The sequence below is a fragment of the Falco rusticolus genome, chromosome Z (assembly GCF_015220075.1).
Source record: "Falco rusticolus isolate bFalRus1 chromosome Z, bFalRus1.pri, whole genome shotgun sequence".
Classification (NCBI taxonomy): Eukaryota; Metazoa; Chordata; class Aves; order Falconiformes; family Falconidae; genus Falco; species Falco rusticolus.
In genome coordinates this window covers 73,913,183-73,938,929 of record NC_051210.1, presented here as the reverse complement: position 1 = coordinate 73,938,929, position 25,747 = coordinate 73,913,183, and the positions used below count along the sequence as shown (strand labels likewise).

General features: G+C 59.6%; 1 protein-coding gene across 1 annotated transcript; it reads left to right on the top strand.

The window, feature by feature from the left end:
- Positions 1–384: 384 nt before the first annotated feature.
- Positions 385–9,008, top strand: PHF24 (PHD finger protein 24). Its single transcript, XM_037374650.1, has 8 exons — positions 385–778; positions 5,593–5,965; positions 6,882–7,067; positions 7,556–7,634; positions 7,736–7,938; positions 8,278–8,444; positions 8,686–8,784; positions 8,890–9,008. The coding sequence occupies exons 2-8, from the start codon at positions 5,597–5,599 to the stop codon at positions 8,984–8,986; spliced, it is 1,200 nt and encodes a 399-aa protein (XP_037230547.1). The 5' UTR covers positions 385–778; positions 5,593–5,596; the 3' UTR covers positions 8,987–9,008.
- The last annotated feature ends 16,739 nt before the right edge of the window (positions 9,009–25,747 follow it).

Genomic DNA, 25,747 nt, shown 5'->3' with positions numbered 1-25,747 from the left:
GTGTGCACCCAGGTGATGTCCAGTCCTGGGGACCGGGGGAACCGAAACCCCTGGTGCTGCATTGCACCGGGGAGTCGAACCACGGTGCGGGAAGGACAGCCTGCCTGCAACACTGACCGGCATGTATGAGGTTAAAGCAGTTGCAGGTAGCCTGTGGTGGGGGCGCCGGGTCCAGGGAAGACCCCGCGGCAGGGCAGGGAACACCTTCACTCGTCTCCTAGTCCTTCAGGTTGTCTCAAAGAAAGGCAGTTCAGCCCCAGGGACCAGGGGAGACGCAGGGAAAAGCTGTTGTTGGTATCTCCCGGCCAACGTCAGCGTGGTTAAAAAAAAATGCTTCGTGTCTCAGAGAGCTGTTGAACACAGCCCAGGCAGCAATTGGTACAGGGACAGCAAACCGGGCTGCATCTGCTCAGCCCCTGTCACAAGCTCCCTGCGCCTCCCGTGTGCGCGCGTGCGCGTGCGCCTGTCTGTCTGTGTGTGTCTGTGTGTGTGTGTCTGTGTGTGTCTGTGTGTGTGTGTGTGTGTGTGTGTGCGCGCGCACAGGCATCCGCTCCCAGCATCTCGCTGTCTCCTGCATCCTTCGGCAGCAAGTGCAGGGGCTCTGGCTCCCCGGGTGCCAGCCTCACCGCTCCGTCCCCTGGCCGGGATTTGCACGCAGGGCACGGGATGCGGTGAGCACCCACAGCTGGAGAGGGGGGTCGCGGCCAGAGGCGGTGGCAATGGACATCGTGTGGACTGCTCTCTAGGGCTCGTGCGCCCCGGACGGACCCTGACCCTGGTAAGTGGCTTTTTTGCCGCCGTTGGCTCTTTGCCCAGAGCATGGCACGGGCTGGACACATGTCGAGACACCCCATGGGTGTGTCCCTCTGCTGCCCCCGAGGTCCTGGTGCCAGAGAAGGTGACCAGGGCTCCTGGGATGGGGTGCCTGGGAAGTGGGGGTGTGGATGGGGTGGGAGGATCCTGCCCAGGTGTCAGGATCCTTATGTGGGTGCTGGGGAGAGGGGCTGGGGACAGAGACGAGGAGGACAAGTGGGAAGCTGGGCAGGAGCCGTGTCTGCTGCAGGGGTAGGGACTCTGCTGTCACAGCATTTTCATCCCCCTTTGGGAGACTGAAACGTGCGACACACCTATAAAATCTGCCATGGCATGACAGGACTGGCAGCCTGATCCAGCACGGAATGCAGCCACCAATTTGGCATCCCCAGGAGGGGAACACAGCAGAGCTGGGGTTCCAGCCACCCCTGCAGACCTCCCCACCACGCTCTTGCAGCCCTGCAGAGCGTGGGGAGGGTACCATCATCTGCAGATCCCCTTGCCCCATGGCAACCGTGTCACCTCACAGCAGCAGCCCTAGCAGTGCCACAGTCCCAGCATGTGACATTTGCCAGGGAAAGGGGACAAGGTGGTTCTGCCAGACCCCTCTGGATACCCTCGGCCAGCTCAAAGAGGTGGGATGTGGCATTCCCCAAGCACAGCCTGCTGCCTGCGCTGCCCGGTCCCCCTCACCCCAGGCAGGCAGCAGCTGGCAGTGTGTGCAGGGCTGTGCCAGAGCCATGGCAGCTCCTCCCAGCCCTGCTCAGTGCCCTTCAGACCAAGCCATGGGCCCAGGTTGCCAGGGGCCCCAGGGTGTTCTCCCCATCGATACCCCATCTCTCTGCCCTCAGGTCCATAATGCTGCTCCCAGGAAGGCACAGCACTGGTGGGTAAAAACACGAGGAGCCTGGCAAGGGCAGGGAGGAGTCCTGGCCCACGAGGAGCCTGAGGGGACCAGGCATGTCCTTCCCCATCAGTGGGGAGCTTGGGAGGGGGTCCTGCCCCTGGCACACCCCTGCTGCATCCCCTTGAAGGTGTGTGCAAGGGGTGCCACGGACACTGCTCATGGCACACACAAGCCCAAGCGCCCGCTGGCCCTTGGTTTGCTGGCAGAGCTTTGCACTGGGGATGCACCATGGGGCAGGGGGGCTGAGCACGAGGCAGGCAGAGAGGCAATGGCCAGCCTTATGGACCCTGTGGCTCCACAGACCCAGCTCCTCATGCCACCACTAGGTACTGCAACAGGCCACCCTGCAGCCATGGCCACTGAAACACACCCATCCCAAATGCCCAGCTGCCACAGACATCACCCACTCTCACAGCTGCTGCAACATCCCTGCACCCAAAGCCACCACCCACGCTGTGCCCACAGCTGCTGCAACACCCCCAACCTGCACACTCCCCACGAGGCCATAACACCTGCCCCACGCTGCCAGCCATACCATAGCACATCCACCCCATAACACACCCACCCCGCACTGCTCCCTGCTGCATCCATCCTGTGCTCCCAGCCACCACAATGCCCCCACTGTGCTGTGATGCACCCACCCACACATCACCTGCCACCCCACAGCCACCACTGCCCTCATAGCTAAACCTGGCACCCCATAACCCCAGCACAAGCAATGGGTGCTCCCTGCTCCTGCTGCCATGGGAGGGAGGAGAGTTTGGAGACATGAAAGGACCACTGGGTCTGTTTGCATCAGGATGCTCTGACCTGCTTCCTTCTCCCGGAGTGCCTCTGTGCTGGCCGTCAGCCCTGTCTCACCAGTGCCCTGTCCTCAGCTAAAATGGGCTGATCCTCACTCCAGCTGAACCAGCCTTGCCTCTGTGCCTCAGTTTCCCCACACACAGAGCTGTGTGGGGCTGGGAAAGATGGGTGCTAGGAGATGAAGTGCTTTCTGGCTCAGCATTTTGCTGCAGGGATGAAGTAGCAAGGCATAAATCCCCACCAGAAGAGCCACAGGGACAGGGCAGGGGTGCAGGGAGCTGGGAGCAAGGGAAGTGAAGGGGGTGGGAACATGCCCAGCACCTGCAGCAACAGCCCCTGGTGCCAGTGGGGCTCAGTGGAGCCGGGTGTTTGCAGGCAGCTCCAGCCCATGCCCAGATTTATCTCCTCTATGGGGGTGACCTAAAAATAGACCCCGCCAGCAAAGTGAGCTGGTCGGTGGCACAAGATCCCCAGCTCCAGGTGCCTCAAGGGCTGGGCACAAATACCAGCAAAGACACCTTCCCTCAGAGACATATGGAGGAAGCAGCGGCTGCTCAGGTAGCTGGACTGCTATGGGGTGAGGGTGTCTGTGGTCCCCCCTCCCCAAATCCAGGCAGGACCAAACCTGGCAGGACCCTGATCCAGGCAAGGCTGTGTGGAGGTGATGTCCCACCCCACACAGCCAATGGGTCAGGCAGGGCATGGCGGAAAGAGATTGCAGAGCCGGTCTGGGGTGTCTGGGGAGCACTGAGGCCTGTGGAAAGGCAGCAGGGTCTAGAGATGGGGCTTGGGGTGAAGCCATTCAGCCCCTGGACATGCAGGCAGGTCCAGCTGTGCAGCCTTAGCTGGGACAGGGAGGCCAACAGGGCTGAGAACAGACACAAGTTGTGACAGGAGTGATGCCCTCCAGACTCCAGGCATGCAGCAGCCAGTGGCACTGACTGTGGCAGGAGACAGTGGGGTGGCCTTGGGAGAGGACAGGAAACACAGAGATGGGCTAGAATCTCCCAGCAGCAGCACAGGACAGGGGGATGACCACACCATGAACACACAGGGCAACCTCGTTTCTGGGGGATTACAGCAGCCCCATACACCAGTCACCCCACTGCTGCCCAGGCTGCCGGGCCACACTGCAGGGTGGCTGGGGATGGGCCACCCAGAGCCCCAACAGCACTGCAGGAGATGCTGCCAGCACACTGGGGATCAGGAGGACCAGAGCAGCTACTGGGAGCACTAGTGTGTTGAGAGCTGGAGCCCACACCCCTCTTTTTCACTCTTCTCTTTGAGCCCAGCCTCTCTGCACCCTCTCATCCTTGCACAGGATGAGGCCAGGATCTGGCCAATGGTTGGTGATGCAGGAACCTGCAAAGGCAGCCCCTGGAGGGAATTTCCCTGCGGTGCCCCCAGCTCTCTGGCTTGCAGGCACAGCCGCAATGCTGCCCAGCAGCAGAACTGATCCTGCCCATGGCTGGTGTGATCCTGAGATGTGCGGGCAGGGTGTAGCAGCACAGCAAGGAGGCAGAGACCCTCAGGTGTCTTCCCTCCCACTGGCACAGCTGCAGGGATGCTGTTGCTGTGGCTTGGGCACTTGCCTCCAGCTTTTCCCCACTCCCACCTTTGCAAACCCCCAGGAGCTGCAGCATGCCAGGCACCAGCCCCAAACCAGGCACAGGGACCAACAGCTGTAAATACCCACACATGTGCACACTGATGGGACCCACACACAGGGGACAGGGCTCACATGTGTTGCACACCCAGCTCTGTGCGTGGGAATCTGCACGCAGATGGTCCCATGGTGTTGGTGGGGAGGCTGGGAAATCACATGCGTGTGTGCGTGGTGGTGTTTGGGTGCTGCCTGCCAGCATGCACTGCTCAGCACCGCTGATGTGATACAGCTGTAACTACCCTGCCCAGGATCCCTGCCACAGCAGCGCCCACAGTGCTGTGTCCTCCCACAGCTGTGAGGTCCCAGTGTGTGCTCACGTGCTGCTAATTATCCCGCTACCTGGGGACTTCCCTGCTGAGGCTGATGGAGCAGGAGATGGCTGCTCCGATGTCTCCCTGCTTGCAAAGGCAGTGAGTGCTCCCTCCTGGTCCCTGAGCATGATCTGGGAACACCTCTTTGCTGCAGCATATTCATAATGCAACCCCAGCAGGGCACAGGCACACTGCTGGGACCCACACAGGGTGATACTGTGCCCCACGTCACTGGAGACCAAATCCTCCTTCTCCCCAGCTTCAGCCCACCCCCAACTGAGACAGGGCCTGACCTGCTATGCTGGTGCTGTTACCCTCCTTGTTTTACCCTAAGATGATCTTCCCTTAGTTCTGCAGCCAAACCCCCTTCTCAGGACCCATGTGCCCTATATCCATGAACTGCTCCCCTTCCCTCCTGCTTCCTCACAACCCTCCCACGGCTGGCCCAGCCTCACCTCACGGCTCCCTGCAGGATGCAGAATGCCTAGCGGTCAGGCAGCAGCAAACACACACATGCACACAAGCATGTGAGCCCAGGAGAGGCTGGGGGGTGAAGACGAATTTTGCGAAAGTCAAAGACCCAGCACCAGCTCTGATATGCCCTAGCCCTGGGCAGAGCTGCTGGGAGGACACTTCTCACACTTGGATGGCCAAAGAGGCTTTCTCCGAGGCAGAAAGGAGATGCACACAAGGGGCTAGGTTACAGCTGGTTCCAGTCCCTCTGGGATTTACCGGTCTGGTGTGGGAAGGGCTTGGATGTGTTTCTTGTTAAGCTGGAGTCTACAGAGCAAGGATGGGGGAGCAGGGTGAACCCAAACCAGCTCCCTGCTTGCTGTCCTGCTCCCCCACCAACACAAACCCCCCATGGCCAGATTTCCACATGGCTTCAGGTCCACCTCCCCATGGCCACCATGGATGATCCCAGTGCCAGCTTGCCAAGGAACCCCCATTTCTCCCAGCCCTGAGCTGCTCCCCACATAGCCAGGGAAAAGCCACTGGGACACCATTTTGGGACCAGGGACATGGTGCAGGGGTTGGACCAGCATTGCACCCTGAGGCCTTAGTACTGAGCACCTCCCTTCCCCCCACAGAGCCATGGGGGTGCTGATGTCCAGGCGGCAGACGGTGGAGAAGGTGCAGAAGGTCAGCTTGGCCGTGTCAGCCTTTAAAGACGGGCTGCGGGAGCAGCCATCAACACGGCAGCGGACAGAGGCAGGGGCCACAAGCCGAGGGACACTGGAGCAAGCAGTGCAGGAGGGAGAGGAGGAGGCACTGGCAGGACCTTCCCAGCCGGAGGAGAGCAGCACCAGCAAGGCAGCCTGGGAACGGCTGCGGGATGGTCGGGGCGTGGAGCCAGAGGAGTTTGACCGGGCCAACAGGTTCACGCCACCCGCCTTCATCCGGCCCAAGCGGGAGCTGCACGATGATGAGCTCCCACACATCAGCCTGGAGCAAAGGGAGCAGGTGAGCAGACAGAGCACAGGGGTGTGGAGGGAGGGATGACCACAGGGCTGGAGATGCGCAGGGGAGAGCCCAGGGATATGCAAGCATCCCCAGTGCCCACCAGGCAGTGACAGCCTCCCCAGGCATGGCAAAACACCATGGAGGTGGCTCAGTGGAGCGGGGGCTGAGGGCTGGGCAGCTGGACGAGGAGGAGGGTGTGACTGGTTGGATGTGCCTTGGAGGGACCTGGTGATGTCTTGGAGAGGAGAGGTCACTGCTGGACACAGACAGCTCCAGCTTTGGGGAAGAGAGAAGGACAGTTCAATCTATGTTTTTTTTCAGCCTACAGCCAGCCAGCCTGTAATTCAAGCCATCCATCTGTATCCGCAACCCTTACAACCCAGCCCACCTACAACCCAACAGCTTACCCACCCATGTCCACAATACTGCAGCCCACCCATTCACATCCATGACCCTACCCAACCATCCACCAACCCCAACAAGCCTACACCCCAGCCCACCTACAGCTTTAAAGCTTAGCAGTCCACACCTACAACCAGCCAACCCACAGATCAGCACTTCCACCTGTCCACACTGCAACCCTAAAGACCAGCCAAACCCACAGCCTGGCCATCCACACCTACCACACTGCAACCCGGAGAACCTACGATGCCACAGCCCCACCAACCCCACAGCTGGACCTATCCACCCTCTATTTATCCCCACAAACCCATCCACCCTCCTCTAGCTGGATCAGCCAGGTCCTCTACATCCCCACCACCTATAACCTATGCCAGCCCCATGCAATCCCACCCTCCTGTCCCTTCTGCCCCCCAAAATGCATCCCCACCTGCAATGCATCACCCTGACACCCACCCTGAGAAGCCAGCCCCCTGCCCACGGTTGCCTGTCTAAGCATCTGCCCATCTCTCCCCAGGTCCTCAATGACGAGATGTGTGAGATCTGTGAGGTGTGGACGGCTGAGAGCCTCTTCCCCTGCCGCATCTGCAGCCGGGTGTACCACGACGGCTGCCTGCGCCGCATGGGCTACCTGCAGAACGACAGTGCTGTGGAAATGACGGAGACGGCACACACCGAGACAGGATGGAGCTGCTACTACTGCGTGAGTGCCTGGGATGGGGGACACCAGGCTTCTGCTGGGTGGTGGGTGCTCCCTGGGGAGCCATGCCCCTGCGTGGACATGAGCGAGTCCCACGTCACAGCCTGGTCCAGGGCGATGGGAGACCTGCTGCTCTCCAGCTCCTGCCGCCCACCTTGGCCTCATGAGGAGCCACCAGACAAGAGGGGACAGCGGCCCTTTGCCACCCCCCCACCCCTGCAGCCAGTCCCCCAGCACCTCACCCTGGCGGGGGACGTGAGACCACAGGATGTGCTGCTGGGTACAGGAGGGGCTATGGCAGAGCTGGAATGGCCAAAGTGCAAGGGCATGGAGCCATCCCACTGCCGCACCCCTGGGTGACACAGTGCACTGTCCCTCTCTGTGTGCCCACACCCACATACCTTCAAGGGGCCCTGGTGTTCTGGCATGGCCAGCTGTTCCCCCCACCCCGCGGCTTTTGCCCCATGGCTCTTCTCTTCCCCCCACACCAGGACAACCTCAATCTCCTGCTGACAGAGGAAGAGATGTACAGCCTCATGGAGACCCTGCAGCACTGCAAGATCATTCCAGGTGTGTAACCTCCCCACAGCAGGTCCAGATGGTTAGGGGAAGTTGTTGGGGTGGCAGGTCCCCTCTCCCCAGGTGCCCTACCACCGATCTACCCCCCACAGAGACCTGCCTGACCCTGGACGACTTTCTGCACTACAAACACCTCGTGCACAAGCAGCAGTTTGAGCAGCCCATGGCCGAGGCACAGGAGGAGCAGGCGGCCCTGCAGTTCTCTGCCCTGGACCCTGACAAGAAGGGGCACATCGAGTGGCACGACTTCCTCTCCCATGAGTCCATCCAGTTGCTGCAGAAACTACGGCCACAGGTACGACTGCGGCACCCAGGGCTGGCTCCTACAGCTAGCACCCATGGCTGTGGCACCTAGGTCCCACTGCCATGGCCAGCACCCATGGCCATGGCACCCCGGGCTGGCTCCGACAGCCAGCACCCACAACCATGGCACCCAGAGCCAGCTCCTGTGACCAGCACCCATGGCTGCAGCGCACCGGGCTGGCTCCTAGCACCCACGGCTTTGACACCTGCAGCTGGCTCCCATGGCCAGCACCCCATGGCTGTGGCACCAGGGCAGGAGACCCCACAGCATTGGGCGAGGTGGGGGTTCCCATGGGGCAAGCACTCCCCCTTACCCTCTCTGCCCCCCCAGAATGCCCTGCTGCGGCTGCTGACAGTCAAGGAGCGGGAGAGGGCACGAGCAGCCTTCTTGGCCCTGGACCAGGACAGCGATGGCTTCATCAGGGAAGGAGAGTGCCGCCGGGCCCGGCACACCTGGTTCCGAAAGCATCAAAAGGAGACACCATCCTGCAATGTCAGGTATGGGGACTCCCGCCCTCCGGTGGGGGTGACATCCCTGCTGGGGCTCCAGCTGCAGTCCCACCACCCACCTAAGTGGCTCTGCACACAAATGGGTGCCCCCCCCCCCCCCCCCCCCCAGCCCTTCCTGCCACGTCCCCCTCCATGGGCCCGCAGCCCTGCCCTGGGCCTGCACACCCTCTTCCCCCCAGCCACCACCACCGGGTGCAAGGAGCAAAGGGTTCCCTCCTCCCCCCAACAGCATCAGCCATGTAGGGCCCATGTCGGAGAGCAGCCCTGCCAGCAGCGGCAGCAGCAAGAGCCAGAAGACCCCGCCAGCCACGGAGCAGGAGGAAGGCAGGTGAGGCAGGGGAGGTCTAGGGGGGTGGGGGACACCGCCATTTTGGAGGAGACACTGGGGGAGCAGCGATGTCATGGCAGATGGTGAGCCCGTCTCTGCCTGCAGGCGCGTCGACTGGCCCAGCTTCCTGCAGGAGAACGTCGCCTACATCCTGGCCGCCCGCCCCAACAGCTCCGCCCTCCACCTGCAGCCCCCGGCCTAGCCCCCGGCAGCGCCATCTTGGGCAGCGAGGCCTCTCCCGCCACGGAGACCTGCCCCGCCCTCCCCTGTGGGCGGAGCCGGCCACCGATTGGCTGGTGGGGAAGTGGCCATGCTGCTCCCTCCCCCTGCCTCCACTGTGGGTTGGTTGTGAAGAGGATGGGTGCCAAGCTCTGATTGGCTGAGGGAAGGGGTGTCTCTGATTGGTGGGGAGGATGCGGGGAGGGGGCAGCACGGCCTGTTGCCCCCACAGTGCCCCCCCCCACGGCGCCCCCTGCCCGCCAGCGCCTGCCGCCACCCAGCACCTGCCCCCAGGGACCCGCAGGCAGAGCGGGGCTGGTCCCGGAGGAGCAGTGGGACTTGCTGTGGTCCCGGAGCCAGGTCTGGGTAGTCACAGGGTGACAGCAGAGCCCAGAGCAGCCATGCGGCCCAGCCACCACAGGGCAGCACGGCCGGGCAGCGTGGGCCCCTGCACGCTGCCGGCAGCAGCACCCGGGGGTCTGCAGCAAGCACCAGCTCAGCTCATTGGCATGGGGAGTCCTGAGGGGGAGGACGTGGCTGACCACCGCTTGGCCTCTTTCACAGCCCTGCCAGGCTCCAACAGGAGCTGGAGTCCTGTGGGTCCATCCTTGCACCCACAGCTCGTGGCTGTGTCGGAGAGAGTGCTTCCCGGTATGGCTCAACCCTGCCCTGCCGGGGACCAACTGTTTAATGCCAACAGCAACGGTGTAGGAAGGAACATTGGGAACAGAAAACACCAGGGGCATGGGAGGGCAAGGCTGGGTGCAGAGGAGCACTCCCCTGTGTCCCTCACCCCCTCCTGTCCCCCTGGTCCCATGGGATGCTGCAGGGATGAGGTACTTCGCTGGGCGGGGTTGATGCCCAAGGGCCCTGTGGTGGATGGATGTGCTCAGCATGCAGGCAAAGGAGCAGAGACCCCTGGAAACCTTGCCCTGCACATGCCAGGGGTCAGGATGCCCAGGTCCCATGGCAGCCCCGGCAGCTGCCCCATGCCCCTTCAGCCACTTCCCCACAGTGCCCTCAGCCTCTCCCCACCTGGTGTGCCCTGGCTCAGCCGGGGTGCCCCGGGGTATGCACAGACCAGGGGTGCACCTGCAACAGCCTGGTCACTCCCTCACCTCCACCCCTGATGCGATGGGGCACTGTCCTGCTCGTCCCCCCTTCCCCAGCCAGGGCACAGGTCCCCTTTCTAGGGACTCTCCCCACATGTCACCACGCCGGTGACATGACATCTTCCTCTATCATTCCGTCATTCCAGACCAATGGGGATATTTTGGATGCTAGGTCTGAGATGGGGCCACAGCCATGGCCATGGCAAGGAGGTGGCCGTGGGTGTGTGGGTCACAACACCCACCACTTTGTACTGTACTGAGAAGCATCCATTAAAAAGCTGTGTCCAACTAGCCTCCAGCCAGTGTACTTACGGGACCTCTGGCTTCTCCTCGGGGACTTCTGGGGACCCACAGCTTCCTGTTGTGTTTAACACCCTGCCCCAGCCACAGGTTCCTGTCCCACAAGATGGGCTTGGCCTCATATCCCAAAGGTGTCCCACAGCAGCAATGGGGGGAAGCCAGGGGTTGCACCCAGGACCCTGCAAATTTGGGATGCCACATGTCTTGCCAGGAGAGCAGACAGTGGGAATTGTGCCCAGCTGGCCCCACAACTTACCCAGCCCCTGCAGCAGGAGGGATGCCCATCCACTGGGACGAGTGTGCTCCTTGCCTGCAGAGGCACTGGAGGCTGCAAAAAGAACACTGGGCACGGGGGGCAGCTGGATGCTGGGGAACCGGCTGTTTGCAGCAGTGCTGGGAAACGCAAAATAACCCCACAGAGACACCAAGGGTCCCTAGAAGGCAGTGTCTAGAGAGTGATCCCCATGGCTGGAGCCTCCTGCAGTTCTAGCCACGTCCACGGAGCTCCCAGGGAAAGCTGCAGCTGTTGTTGGTGGCATATGGTCTGTGGGAACCAGGCTGCCAGCAAAGGGGGCTCACCTGCCCGGAGGGGGCTTCCCTTGCACAGTGCCTGTGCTGCAGCTGGGAGGGGAACAAGACCTGAGAAGTGGACCCAGGGGAGAATTAGGAGGGCAATGCTGCCCCAGCAGCATCCGTAGGACCACCAGTGACACAGAGCTTGTTGCTGAAAGTTGGACTTGGATATTTCAGCCCATTCCTATGGTTGCAGTGGGCTGCCATCGCATCCAGACCACAGTGGTGGCATCCAGTCAGCGCCCCAAGAAAATCCAGTGAGTGTTTCAGGCCCTGGAAGACAGATTAGCTGTAAAAGCTCCCAGGAGAGGCACCTGTCGCCTTAAGGAAGAGGATGGGCATGCAGAGGAAGATGGAGATGGCTGTGGTTTGTGTGCCTGAAGCTGGGACGCCACCGGTAGGCAATGTCATTGGGCTCGGCCTATGGAGGGAAGCCCCAGGGAAGCCATTGCCTGGGGAGGCAGTGATAATTGCTGCATTATTGCTCCAGCTGCTGGAGCTTAAGAACAAGATGGGGCAGAGCACAGATCCTGGGGACCCTGGAGGTGAAGCACCTGCTGCCAGCACCCCAAACCCACACTCTGAGTACTCCACAGGATCCAAGCTGGGAAGGCAGAACCCTTCCAGACCCTGATCCAGCCCCACTCTGCATCCAGCCCATCCCCTGAAGACAAGGCACAGACAGCTTTCCCAGACCCAGCTACCCTGCCACCCCCTGAAGCAGCCTGGCAGCCCTGCCAGGGCATGCATTTGGCTAGTGTCCCCAAGGCTAACAAGGGCTGCAGGTGGCCAGACTGGCCTGCATCCTGCAGGGCTGTGCTGTCACAACCGTGGCACCAGATGCCCAGCACGCAGGCGCTGCTGCCACAGCTGCAAGGTCTTGGTGAGTGCCCGCCATGGGGCAGAGCGTGCCCCAGCCAGCTGTGTCTCCACACAGCAGCCTCAATGTCTGGGAAGAAGCAGGAGGCTGGTCGTGAATGGGCAAGGTGGTGCCATGGCATCTCTTAGCTGCCACCTGCTCCTTCAAGACTGATGACCTCAGAGATACTGTCCCCAGAAAGCCTCCATGGCCTGCCAACTGCCCTGCCAAATGCTGGTGCAAACCTCCCTGGATGCTGGTGCAAACTTTCCCCTGCACATATGAGCAAACCTCCTCACCACCTGAATGCTGGTGCAGATCTCCCCCCGAATCCTTGTGCAATCTTTTCACTAAATGCTGGTGCAAATGTCTCCCTGAATCCCAATGCAAACCTACCACTGCATGCTGGTGCAAACCTTTCCCTGAACAGAGGTGCAAATCTCCCCACCAAAAGTCCCAGAGGCCCCAGACCAAAAGGTCAGGATGCTGATGTGGGAGGTGTTTGTGTAACCCACACATCTGTTGTCCCCGGTCCATCACCCACCCCTGGGTGCCACACAGTGCGTGCTGTGGTCCCTGTGGGTCTGTTCCCCAGTGGGTGTCCCCAGCCCCAGGGCTCCAGCCCAGCATTACCCAGCCTGGGGCCAGGGGTAGCATCATGGAGTCCTGGGGGGCAGCTCCAGCTCGTGTGTTATGGTTTGCAGCAGGCAGTGGTCAGAGCGTCAGCCACCCTTGACCCAGGTGGCCCTGCCACCTGCAAGAGGACTGGAGCACCTTGTGCTGCCTGTCCTGCCCGGCCCAGGGTGTCCCCCTGTCCCATGGGACCAGCAGTGCCCCACTCTGCCGGGGAGGTTGCACCCTCTGCTGGGATGCGTGGCCATTGCACAGGGCTGCCACTCACCCCCAAAACCGCTTGGCTTTGCACCCCAAGGTGCAGGATAGCACCCTCCTCCAAGCCTGGGCACTTCTGCATGTCCCCTGGGTTCCACTGGGCTTGGCCAACTGCCATCAGGTCTGGTGCATCCCAAAGGGAAAGTGACCACAGCGTGCCCAACATCAGAGCCAGCCTACCCTCAGGGATGCGTGCAGGGGGCTTTGCTGACACAGAGGGGATAGGGGTGACCCGATGGGCTGAGACACTGTCACCATAAGCCATGGCAGCTAGCCATCGCTGGGGCAGGATGTCAGAGCCCCATCCCATCGCCGCCACAGGACCAGCAGGGACCACTGGCAGGAAAAGGGGGTTCTCTGGACAGCATGTGACAGTTACATCGGCAGCCAGAACTCCTGGAGGCAGTGCCACCCTGGTGGCCCCAACCATCCTTCCCCTCCTAGGCCAGGGCAGGAGTGACCACGAAGAGATGTGTCCCCACTGAGCAGCAACCCAGATGCGAGCAGGGTAAGGGAGCAGGGAAGCTGAGGGGATCCTGGCGCACAGAGCTGGGATGAGGAGGTTGGACCAGCCCGAAGTGACATCCCCACCGGAGCCAGGGTCTCTAGAGGGACCAGACCCCTTTGGGGAAACCTCCGGGTGGACCGGGGGGTGTGGGGGCGGGGCTGTAAGAAGCGTGTGTGTGTTCCCCCTCCCCTCCCCAGCAGAGGCGGCCACGGGGTGTCGCCCTGCACCGCGCCAGGAGCGGGCAGCGCCGCGCTGGGACCGGCACACTGCACAGCCGTACCGCGCTGCTGCACCGGGACGGGGACACGGCACAGCACGGCCAGTGGAGGACAAGAGCATGCTGCCAGACCATCCCGGTGGAGTGGAGGGGCTAGCAACACCGCACTGGCCGTGCCTTCATCCACACGCCCAGCTCCTGGTCCTACAGCCGTCACAGCACGCGGTGGGGAGGGATGCAGGGACCGATTTCAGTCCCCAGAAATAATTTTGTAGGGTGGTTTGTGACCCCCTTCTCCTCCAGCCCCAAACCCAGCTCTGACTCCAATCTCTGCCCCATAGCACCCTCCTCCTCCATGGTCATGTGCCCAAGACAGGTGAGTGGTGGGCCACAGACCCTGCATAAGGAGCTGGGACTCAGCCCAGGCAGCCCCAGGCTCCTGCAGTCTGGGGTGGGCTCCATCCTCTGCAGCACCCAGGAGCTGGGAGACACTGGGCCTTTGAGAAGAAGGACTGGCCCGGGGCTTCCTTAGCTCTAGCACTCCTTCCCCACGAGACACACAGGGAGCCAGAGCCCCCTCCTCTCCATGTCCCCTGGCAGGTACCCTGGGAACCCCCTCCTCTGCACAGAGCCACTGCATCCCATAAGAGCCACAGGGTCCATCCATACCCAGCACTGCCACAGGGCTGGGAAGGATGCTCAAGCAATGGAAATGCAGCCAGGTACTGGGTGTGGTGACAGGGGCAGCAACTGTGATGCCCACCAGCACCTGCTGGGACCAGCCACATGCTGTTTGGGTCCACAGGGCAGCCTGAAAAGAGTTATATGGGACCTGAGCAGGGAAATGGGGTGCCCTCCCCAGCACCTCCCCTAGCACACTGCCAGGAGCAGCAGAACAAGCTGCCTTAACAGGACACAACCCTGTGGGCACTTAAGCATGGAGATGATGTGTACCTCTCCTAGGAGGATGCACATGGCCTGAGCCACCCACGGGAGCCCACACAGGGGGCTGTGCACAGGTTCCCACCAGCACGCCGTGCTGCCAGCTCCCACCACCCCCACACCGCTGGCTCAGTGGCCCTGACAGGGCGCAGGGCTGCCAGACGCTGCCTCCTGTTCACAGCATGCTTGCCCCAGCTTGTCTCCCCGCAGCACGGCTATGCGCAGGGACCTGGGGTGCCTGCATGGTGAAAGCGGTGCAGAGGCATCCCCAGGGTGGGGGGAGGGGGGGTATGTGCTGGGCACAGTGAGGATCTTGCTCCAGGCAGCAGCTTTGTTGTGACTCATCCTGGCAACCCACACAGCACCCGGGCAGGGTGTCCAAGTCCTCTCCTGCCTCAGTGCAAGGCCATGCAGGAGCAACACATGAACATCACAAGTCCTCCATTCCTCCCTGCACCTATTGCCCTTGGCCTTGCAGTGGGACTGGGAGGTGGCACTGGGGTCGGTGGCCCAGCCCTAGGCTCCCATGTCCCACTGTTCCCCTCTCCACAGCAGCCTGCACCCCACTGGCCCCTAAGCAGCTGCTGCAGAGCATCAGGGCTTGCAGGGGGCAGGGGCATCAGCTGCTGAGTGAGTCAGGGAGGGAAACGGTTTGACGTATGGCAAAGGGCCTGACCTGCCTTCCCATTTTGGCTGCACAGATCCAAGCCCCGTGGCTAGCATCGGAGCAGGTGCTGACAGTCCCTCTGGTACCACAGTGGGCAGCTGTGCAGTGCCATGCATGTCCCTGCATGCCCCAGCAACCCTTCTCACACCATGCATATGCTTGTGCACCCCAACATCCCCTCTCCATCTGGGATGCGCCCCTGTACCTGAAAGCCAGCACAGGCAGTCCCCTCTGTGCCCCCCACCCCCATGTCAAGGCATGCAATGGGGACACCGGTAACAAGGCATCCATCCAGGACTCATCTGGGAGACCCATGGGGCCAAAGCATACCCTGGCTGGCCAGGGAAGAAGGCAGGCAGCCAGGGTACCTGGAAAGCAGGGATTTGGATCTGAGCCACCCCAGAAAGCCAGCACCATGCTCGGCACAGGCCAAGGTACCCAGCCTGCAGCCACTGGAGGGGACGTGGAGCCAGCCCATGCAGCATCAACTGGGCCACCGGCAGGCCAGGCAGGGGATAAGGGACTCTGGCAGCAGCAATGAGGGTGATAAAGGGGGAGGCACCTCGTGGTCGGCACGGGGCATCCCGGCAGCGAAACAATCCGGGGGCTGGAGTGACTGATCCGTGGGGAGCCGCACACAACTATATCTGTCTCGCTCGGCTGAGCGATGACTAAGGGAAGGACAGAGAGCAGTCTGCACACAGCCAGGCAGAAGAAGAATTATTTAGGCTGGAGCGTGGGGGTGGAGGGAGGGGGGGCTGGGCAGAGGGAAGGTGGAGGCTGGGTGGGATGCTCTGGCAGCACTTCCCCTCCTCACCAAAGGGACACTGGGTACCGGGATGGGGAGAAACAGCACAAGGGCAGGGGCACTGTGAGCTGCCATCTCACTTTTGGGGAGAAAATACTTTCAGCCAAGGTGGTGTGCTGCCCTGGCCCCAGCCCCACAGCCAGGCACTGGCTGGGAGACATGCCATTAGCACTGCAGGACAGCCAGCATCTCCCATGCACAGGAAAACACCCAGCAGCTGCCTGCGCAGGGCAGGGGCATGCACAGCCCCGTCCCTGCCCTCCCGAGATATGCCGACAGCCAGCGGGCTACGTCCAAGTGTTATTTCTGCTAGTCTCAGCGCCATGCTGCTCCCACACTGGGGCCACCCCATGCCTGTGGACAGCCTGCACCTCACTACCCCGCGCTGGCTGCTGGGGGACAGACAGGCACAGGCCTTGCAAAAATTTGCCTTGGTGACCAGAAAGTGAACTTTCAATGGCAGGAAGAAGGAGGTAGAAAAATGACCCCACTATGTGGCATCTCTCCTGAGCCCCAGCCTGGCACAGCTGTGCTCTCACATACACACCCAGCACACAACAAAAATCAAAGGCAGGAGGAGGGGATGCCGAGACCCAGGGGCTCAGCATCCTCTGGGACCAATTCCTTCCCCCTTGAAGGAAGGAAAACCAAAACATAAGCCATTCCCACAGCCAACAGGTACCAAACTTAACATCTGGCGTTACCCTGTGCTTTAGGAGCTGGCAGCAGGATGAAGAAGAGCAATTCAAGCAGTGGAGCGGCAGCTCCTGCTGATACCTCAGTTGGGCCACCCTGCTTCATTGACCTGCATGCTGCAACTCTTCTCCCCACTCTGCAAAGATTCTTGCAGTGTAACTGGGGCACAAACATCCCAACCCAGCTGGCATGTGGATTTGTGGGAGCCTGCAGGCTGCTCCATGCATGGGGAGTGGAGCCAAGGAACCTGCATGCCCTCCAGACCTTTTAGCCCAGGAGGGTGTTTGCAAGGGAAGCATCATTTCTAACTCAGAAAGGCCCTGAAACTTGTAGCCGGGAGGGCCTCAAGGGTCTCTGGCTCACTTAACAGTGCAGAATTGTGTGTTACAGTCAGGGATTGGGGATGAGGCTGGGATGAGCCTCACCAGCTGAACTGCTATTAGCTACAAGAGCAGGACCACAGTCCAGGATGGTACAGGAAATGAAATCAAGGAAGGGGCTATAACCCAGCATCATTTCATGCCCATACACTCAACAGTGCTTGTCAAATAATCCTGCCTTCTTTATTTGATGACCTTATAAATCCATTTGCTAAAACACCACCATGCACATACCAGGCTGCTTTCAGGTCATCCCTCCAGCACCCTGAGCACCAAGCAATGCTGGGGGAGCACCAGGCAATGTCAGGGGAGTACTGCAAGGCCAGTGACCTGCCAGGACCCAGCTCTGGGGAGCTCTACCCATCACACCGGCTCCCATGGTCAGTGACACCTTCATCGTCACCTAGCCCCCTCAGAGCTGGCCTGTGTCTAGCAAGTCCCTGGGCTGGCAGTGAGGTGGCATTCAGAGGCCACAGCATCACCCCAGCTTCATCTCCCATCTTCTCATCCTTAAAGCAACCTGACATCCTCTCCCAACACCCTCGGCGTAGCCTGGCAACGGCAGTACCAGCATGGAAACAGCTGTACTGGCATGGAAACGCAGTACCAGCATGGCAACGCAGTTGCTGGTGGAGAGACAAAAATGTCAGGCAGATCCCCCCTTGCTCTGGCTGTCCCTCTGCTTCCCAGAGCAGCAAAGCTGCCCCATCTCCCCTGGGTACCTCCAACGGGCTGTGGGGCACTAGGCACAATGGGCCCCATGAGCCTCACCACCTCCTCTCCCCATTGCCTGGCACTGCATGAGATGAGTTGCTGGGTCTCAGCCCAGGTCTCTCGTAGGTCCTGGCATCCAGGGAGCCATGGCAGCATGCTGATGTCCCTCGTGGGTCCCCTGCGGTGGGAGAACCACGCCCCTCCTTTACCTCTCCCAGTGCAAACCCCTGGTTTCAGAGGCATGAATTCGTAAGACCCAGGAAAATGGTTTCTCTGAGTTTTGGCTGCCAAGGGCTCTTTGCTGCAGCCAGTCCCTCTGCCTGCTGGAGCAGGTCTGCCGCTCAGGGCCAGCCCTCCCTGCAGCGGGGAGGAAAGGCACTGGCTTCCCTGGAAAGGGGGGACATTGGGGCTGCCCTCCTCACCCTGTTTGGCTGGGGGGATGTCTCCCCGGCAGCGAGCAGGGAGGGCAGCCCGAGCATCCCGCTTTGCTGGAGAAGGAGATCCGGTGGGGGCATCGGAAGTTACACAACGCTGCGCCAAGCAGACAAGGCAGCGAGTGCAGCGGGGGCGCGCACCAGCCCCCGGAGTGAATTCCCTGACGTGGCAAACATCTCCCAAAGCCCCCTTGACGCCCACCTGCACACGCAGGCAGGAGCCCACACGCATACGCAGGCAGGAGCCCACACACCGGCGCACGCCTGCCTCTAAAGGAAAAGCCTTAGCAGAGCCAGTGCTGAAATAGTGAATTGCCTCATTCATTCACCCTCTCCGGAAGCTCTGCCCGTACATGCAAACGCACACGCGGGGAGGCACGTGCGGCAGACTTTCGCCGACCCCTGCACCCTCCAGGAATCCCCCCCCACCCCCAGCCACCTTCTTCACCACCTGCTCCAAAATGCAAGCACAGTCCGCACCCTGTGTGTGTCCCTCCACATGACCCCCAGCTCTGCAAGTAGGGAACCCTGGTTCCCTACAGGTAGGGACCCACATTCACAGGGGGGTGGAGAGCCCCCCTTGCCACTTTTTGGTTCCAAATCTAGAGACTCTCATGTAGGAGATGCCCCCTTAGCACACACATAAGCACTCCCAGCTGCATTTGCCCCACCTTCTGCAAGGGATGCTGCTGCAGCAAAACCCCCTCACCATGGCCAGGTAGGTCACTCTATCCCCAAAAGCTTGAGAAGGAGCTCACAGGGCACAGCACATGCATGGCATGCAGGACATGTATGTGCATGGCATGCAATGTGTGAATGCCCAGCGACACATACAGGTGGGGTGTACAGACAGAAACCTCCACTTCTAAGCCAGAAGGTCTGGCGTGGCATTGACACCTGGAAAACAGTGTCCCGGGATACACAGGCTCACGGCACACACCTGCATGCAACCACAGGCAGATGCAACATGTGTCCGCACATGTGTGCACACACCCGGCACACTCCACAACACACAGCTCTGCAGACCCCGTTTGGGGGCTCAGCGCACACAGGGTGCACACAAGTAGAGCCAGGCAGCAGTGGGGCAGAGCGATGGCTGCAGCCTGCGCCCCGGCGTGACCCCGCTGTGCCGGCGCGTCCTTATGTAACTCCAGCCAAGTGTGGGACAAGCCACCACACCAAGCAGGGATATGGAGTGGTTTCAGCTCATTTCTTTTCCTGGAATAACTTCTTTTTTTAAGGCCCACGAGGTGCCCGAGAAAACATCCCATCTCCACCCCCCACCCCCTCACCCGCCAGCCTCCCAGCAGCACCAAGCTTCAGTGCAGCGGCAGCACCCGGCACCATGTGTGCAGCACCCACAAGTGCAGCATCATGCCCTGGCCAGGGACCCTTTCTTGACCTGCTGGGCAGGTAACAGGTCCTGGCATCCAGGATGGTCAGCTGTCATGATATCAGTACTATTCTCCCTCCCCTTGTACAGAAGGGCCATACTGATGCATCCACACATACCCCAGGACCTGCAGGATGCGTGCCAAGCTCAGCTCCCCTCTCTAATTGCTGCTGCAGACATGTGCCAACATCAGTGTTGGACAGCAAGGGTTTCTTGCAGTGAGGACTGCTGCCCACATTGGCATGACCCAGGGATGCAGGCTCCAGAGCACATGCCTTGAGGAAGCAAAAGCATCAGCACCTGCAGCCTAGAGTCTGTGCCGTGTCCCTACCCATCCCCTCAATGGCTGCTCTTCCCATTTGACTTTGAATATTCTTATTTTTCCTCAATCTTATCTAGAATTTGAGACCAGACACAAGGGCTTGTACCTGCCCAGATTGTTCCTTCACAAACACAGGTCATTCAAGACTGCTCCAGCCTGAACAACACTTTGTAAAGACAGTGGGCTGCCAAAGAGGAGCCCTGCCACCACCACAGTGTGTGTCACCTACCCTGGGTCAATCCAGGGGCCCACAGTGCTGCCCAGCCCCTCTCCCCAAGCCTGGCATGCTGAATGCTCTGTTTCTGTTCCTCCAGCAGCAGCAATTTCTCCTCCCCGCCTCCCTCCCACTCCTCACCCTCCTTTGGGTTGTACATTCACTGCTTCTGCCCTTACTGAAGGCTGAAGTAAAGCATGCAATTAGATGGGGGCTGTATTTTCTTCAGTGTCAATTCTTCCAGTCCCTTCTCATGTGGAGACACTGCTGCTTTCCTTATTTGCTCCCTGATTACGCAGCGCTGTAAGTTGTCCCTCTTCACTTGCTCTCTTACAGCGAATTGGAGGGTGGGGGTTGTAAAGCATTGCTTTCACCTTAACCCACCACCACCCCTTACCAGGCTCAGATGTATTTGCTTTGCAATGGTCCTGCCAGAGACAACGGCAACCAGCTTTATCTTGGTGCCCTGCAGCAACTCTACGCACTGCGTGCCAAGTGAATCCTCTCTGCAAGCCCTACTGCAAGCAATGCGACATGGCTTTGGGAATTAGAGTCCCAATGGTCCAGAAGTGGCCCCGCAGCTGGCCAGCTGTGCAGTGCTTCCAGACACTTCCACATCCCCAGGGATCTGGCCTCTTTGGAGCCCTGGTGGCTCACGGGGCTGCTGGAAAGCATTGGTGGGTGCTGGGGAACAGCCAAACCTCCTGCCCTGTCTATTGGTCTGAGTTGAGAGGAAAGCATGGGGCTCGCTCTGCTCTTGGGCTGTCCTCTCAAGCCAGTGTTACAGAGGGGAATGTTGCAAGCATGGCCCCCAGCCCAAGCACTGCCACCAGACCCAAGCGATGCAGGTGGTGAGTAGGAGCCCCATTTCATCCTGAGCAAGCATGGGAGGAGCCGGACAGCAGATCAGCGAACGTCTTCAAGGCTGCCTTGGCAAGACCATTCTCCTATCCCCAAGGAGTAGGGCAATGGATCCAGAAAAAAAAACCCATGCACAGAGCAGCCGCTGCAGATATCCTCTGCCAGGCAGGGTAGTACGAGTGTGCCCAAATACCACAGTGACAGGCACCCAGGGAGACCACATTAAACAGAAATCTGCAAGGTCTGCCCTCTGGGACAGAGACACATGAAAAAGCTGCTTGTTTTGCAGATGGTGATCCATAATACACTGTCAAGCCACTTCATACACCACCAAACCCTGCCCCATCTCCCCGTACTCTGCCTCTGAGCAAGAAACAGTCAGAGAGAAAAAGTATCCTTGCTCCAGCCTCCACCCAGGGCACCAGATGTTCAACCAGTCCCTGCCAGCATCCCCAGCTCACTACCACGTCCCCTTCCACCGTTCCACCATCCTTCAACCTGGTGGAATAGTTAGTGTTTCAGGTTCCTGACGAAAAACTCCAGGCAAAGTTGTTCCCTGCCAGCAGCAGGTGAGTGACTTGGAGATCCACAAAACCACCACAGGACTGGCTCAGTGACATATGGCAGGGCCAAGGGCAGGCATGAGCCCGAGCTAAAATGCCCAGGGCCAGGTAGCCCCATGTGTCCCCATTTGCTCGCAAAGACGAGACAGGGGCACCTCAGCATCCTCCAGCACTTCAGAGAGTGTGCTTGGAAATCTTCCTCCTACTTCTTCTCCTTCTGTACAGGGATCTCTATGGCTTTATGCACCCACCATCCACAATCCCAGCGGACCAAGGAGATGGGATGCTCAGGAAGCAGCAAAATCAGAAGGGTTAGTAGTTAGGGGCTACGGGTAAGGAGGGGAGCAACCCAGCACTGCTACGGCACCACTGGAGTCTTATGCCCCCAGCATAACATCACCTGCACCCCTCTGAGGACCACCTGCCATCAGACCAGGGCAGTCACAGGGAAAGAGGTTTGGAAGGCAACAGAGAAAAGCAAGAGCAGAATAAATATAAGCTAGTCTGTTCTTTCAGAAAACTTGCAAAAAAAACCCCAGGGTTTTTTTTATTATTATTATTTTTTTAGAAGTCACAGATTTGGTAGCACCATGGAGCTATCAAGCTTCCTACAGCAGTCAGCTGGGTACCACTTTTTGTCCTGATGAAGCCATTGCAACTTGCCACCTTCAGCTCATTTGGAAAATTAAGGATTAGATGCTAGGCAGATCTGCAAAAGGAAAAGCATATGGACACCCTCCTAATAGATGCAGCAGGGTTTGTCTCCAGCCCAGACACTACCCACCTCCAGCTGTGACCTTCAGAGGGCCAGCATCACTGCTGGGAACATCCATGGATGTCCCTGCCCTGGAAAGCAGGGACTCAGGATGTATTTCAAGGCCAAAATTCCCCAAATGATGGGGTGTCTGGAGAGGCTAGAAAAGCTCAGTGTGCTTGGCACCCAAATGCAGGCTAGAAATAACTTGGTTAAAATGTAACTTGGAGAGCGCCATTCCCAAGAGAAACTATGGAGTGCTAGAATGCCTTTGCTGAGGAAAGCAGAGCAAAGGCTGGAAGCTGAAATGGAGCAAAGCCAAACTTCAGTGCGTGCCCTCCAGCACGTGTCCTCCACGTGCAGATGGGTCCCCAGGGGTGACCAATGCTATTCAGGCTCCCCAGTACAGCTGGCTCCCTTCCAAGAGGACATGTGAGGTCACAGGTGGGTAGCAAGGAGGCCTCCAGGGGCTGCAGGGCTGTGGCCAGCCCTCAGCTACCATCACCCTGCCTTGCTGGAGATCTCTCTCAATCAGAGTCCAGATGCCCCAGATTTGAGACCTATGCGTGCTGCTGATTCCCACCACAACCAGGGACAACTCACCATGTTCCAGCATCCGCAAATCACGGTGGGGACACTGCCTTTCCTCTTTCACCTGCTTGGTCAGGGGGTCTGCAGACACAGCTCCCACGAGAGGCTTTCCCAGCCCACGCACTCTGCGTGCCCAGTTCAGACCTGTGCATTGGTGTTTCAGAGCAGGAGTCAGCGGGGCAGGTCAGGCCAAACCAAGGTGTCCGGAGTCAGGATCTGTCTGGTGCAGCCTTGCTTTTCCCCAGTCTCTGACCCAGAAAAGCACTGCAGCATCCCCCACACTGCCCTTTTCTCCCACTCACTCCTGCCCTCAGGTTTTGGCCACTCCAGCAGAGCCTGAGAACAGGTGGAGGCAGCAGGGGAATGGAAAGGACCGAGTTCTCCCACGCACTGCAGCCCACTGCCATGCAGAGCCGCTTGCAATCTCCCCTCCACACCCACGACGAGTGGCAGGAGAGCCCCAGTGTGCTCATCCGAGGGGGTTTGCAAAGGTCAGCCTGGGAGGAGGTCTCCAGCAAGGGCCACGTGCCAGCACCGGCTGGGAACCACTTGAGAATAGAGGCAGGAAGGGAAGAAGAAAAAAAAAAAGGGGGAAAGAAAAAATAACCCAGCTGGCAGCACAGACACTGCCGGGAGAGGAAGCGGCAGGTTGAGACAAGGACACGGCTCATTATGCCACCCCCGCAGGTGCGGCCGGCTCGGCTGCCACCGGCAGTGTGCTGGCAGGGGGGAGGCAGCAATCGGCATCCTCAGCCCCAGCTGGGGAGGACAAACCGAACACCATCATTATAGCCAAGAGTGGCTTCCACCCTCTCCAACCCACATGCCCTCAGAAGTCAGGCAGGCTCTGATGAAACACAGCCCCACAAGGACACGGAGATGCTGCTGGAATAAGCTCTTGCAAGTGCTATGACCATCCTTGGGTGTTTTCAAGGTCAGTCCCTGATCTTGGGGCTGACCCTGCTCGGAGCATGAGACTGCCTGAGGACCACTCCCGTTGGGACTATCCCATGCTCAGAGGTGGGCAGGCACAAATCCACCACATGCTGGGGCTACCGACATGAGTCAACACGACTGGGAGCTGGTGAGAGCCAGCCACCTGAGTTTGATGGTTTCCTTGGGGGACACGCCAGAGGCTGGAAAGGGCCCCAAGGAAGAAGGTCCCCATGTCCTCAGGACAGAGCTTGCAAGCACACACAGCAGTTTCAGCAGGAACTAAGACCCAGGCCTGACCTGGAAGGTGACCCACCAGCATCTCCTAGGAGATGCATCAAGCTCAGACCACAGCCAGGACAGCCGCAGACAGGGAACAGGACATTAATAAAAAAAAACAAACCCAAAAACCAACAAAAAAACCAACCAAACCCAAACCAAAAAACCCTGGGTATGGATTTTTCCTTGCAGCCCTTTCCTCATCCTGCAGCTCAGGGTGCTAGAAAAGGCGGGCAGCATCTCCAAGGATGGGAACAGGCAGGAAGGAGAGACAGCACCGAATGCGTGGGCACTGCTCTCGCCGTGGAGAACAGAGTACAAACCCCACTGCTGCCAAGCCCAGTGTCCTCAGATGCATCTCCCCAGCCACAGTTGCTGAAGACTTCCCCAAGCCACACTGAGCAGGGGAGTCTGAGTGGGTCACAGGGAGCAGCACAGCAAGGAGCCAGCGCTCTCCTGCATGGGGCGTCATGCCCTCACTCCTGCTCCACCGGCTAGGCCACGGGGAGATACAGATCCAACTCAGAGGAGGTGGCAGTGAGAGGGGAAAGGTCTCCCTTGCAGTCGTACAGCACCTGCCAGGAACGTGGTTCATAGCTGGCACTTGGGTAGGAGGCTACAGAGCTTGGCGGCCTCATCCACTGCTCTGACTTTCAGACACCAAGTAATGACAGATGAACAGAAAAAAATAGGCCGTGGTTCCCCAGCTGCCCATCTTCTCTCGGACAGAGACCCACAGCCAAACCCTTAGAAGGAGCTGAAGCTCCAGGGGTACACACTGTGCTGCTCAACCCTGCAGCCTGGGGATTTCCCACTCCAGAAGCACCATCACTGGACACAGACCTGGATTTCTCTTTTCAGGAATTTGCTTAATTGCCTTTTGACCTCAGACAAGTTTCTCACATCCTCCCTCCACCTAAGGCCACCATGTCCACAGACTAAACCCAAACTGCTACACAACACGCATCTATGCCCTGAGAGGCCACCACTGCTTCCTGCGCAAGATGCCCTGTTACAGGGAGGGAGCCTGAGCAGCCCTTTCCTGCTCACCTTTCCCGTGCTTCACAGGATTTTATTATTCCCCATCATGCCTCCCTCAGTCATCTCTTCCCCCAGACGGAAGAGAGCCAGTTTATGTAATTGTTCCTTCTATGGAAACAGTTTCGTACCTTTAATTATTCCTGCCACCCCTCCCTGCACTTTCCCGGCGTGTCTTTAGAAGGGTGCGGATGTGCTGGCAGGCAGACAGGCTGTGAAGGAGGAGCAGTTTTGGTTAAGACACCTGCTGCACCCAGGGAGGGAGGTTGTGGTCTGCCCCGACCCTGCTCCTGCCCAGCTTTCAGCAGCACAGGGGCCGCACCCAGCGCTTGGACCAAAGCACTTTGTTTGTCCCCAGGCAGGCTGCACAACAAGCAGATCATTTGTGAGCACAGGGACAGCCAGCACCAGCTCCCCCACTCTGGGGCCTCCAGTGCCGCTGGTGATGAAAGACCAAAACACAAAGCATTTGCAAGGCCAGGGCATTGGCATGGTGCAGGACAAGCAGCGTGAGCCCACCTCACTGAGGGTACATGGCTGGCTGAACAAATAGACAGCAAAATAGATGGGTAACAGTAAGTGCTGGTTTAATATCACGATGACTCAGCCACTGTGCGGGGAGTACAGTGAGAACTCAGACTCTCCCAGCTCAGAAGGGCTCCACATTCAGTTTGTGGCGGGTAAAGAAGGAGCCC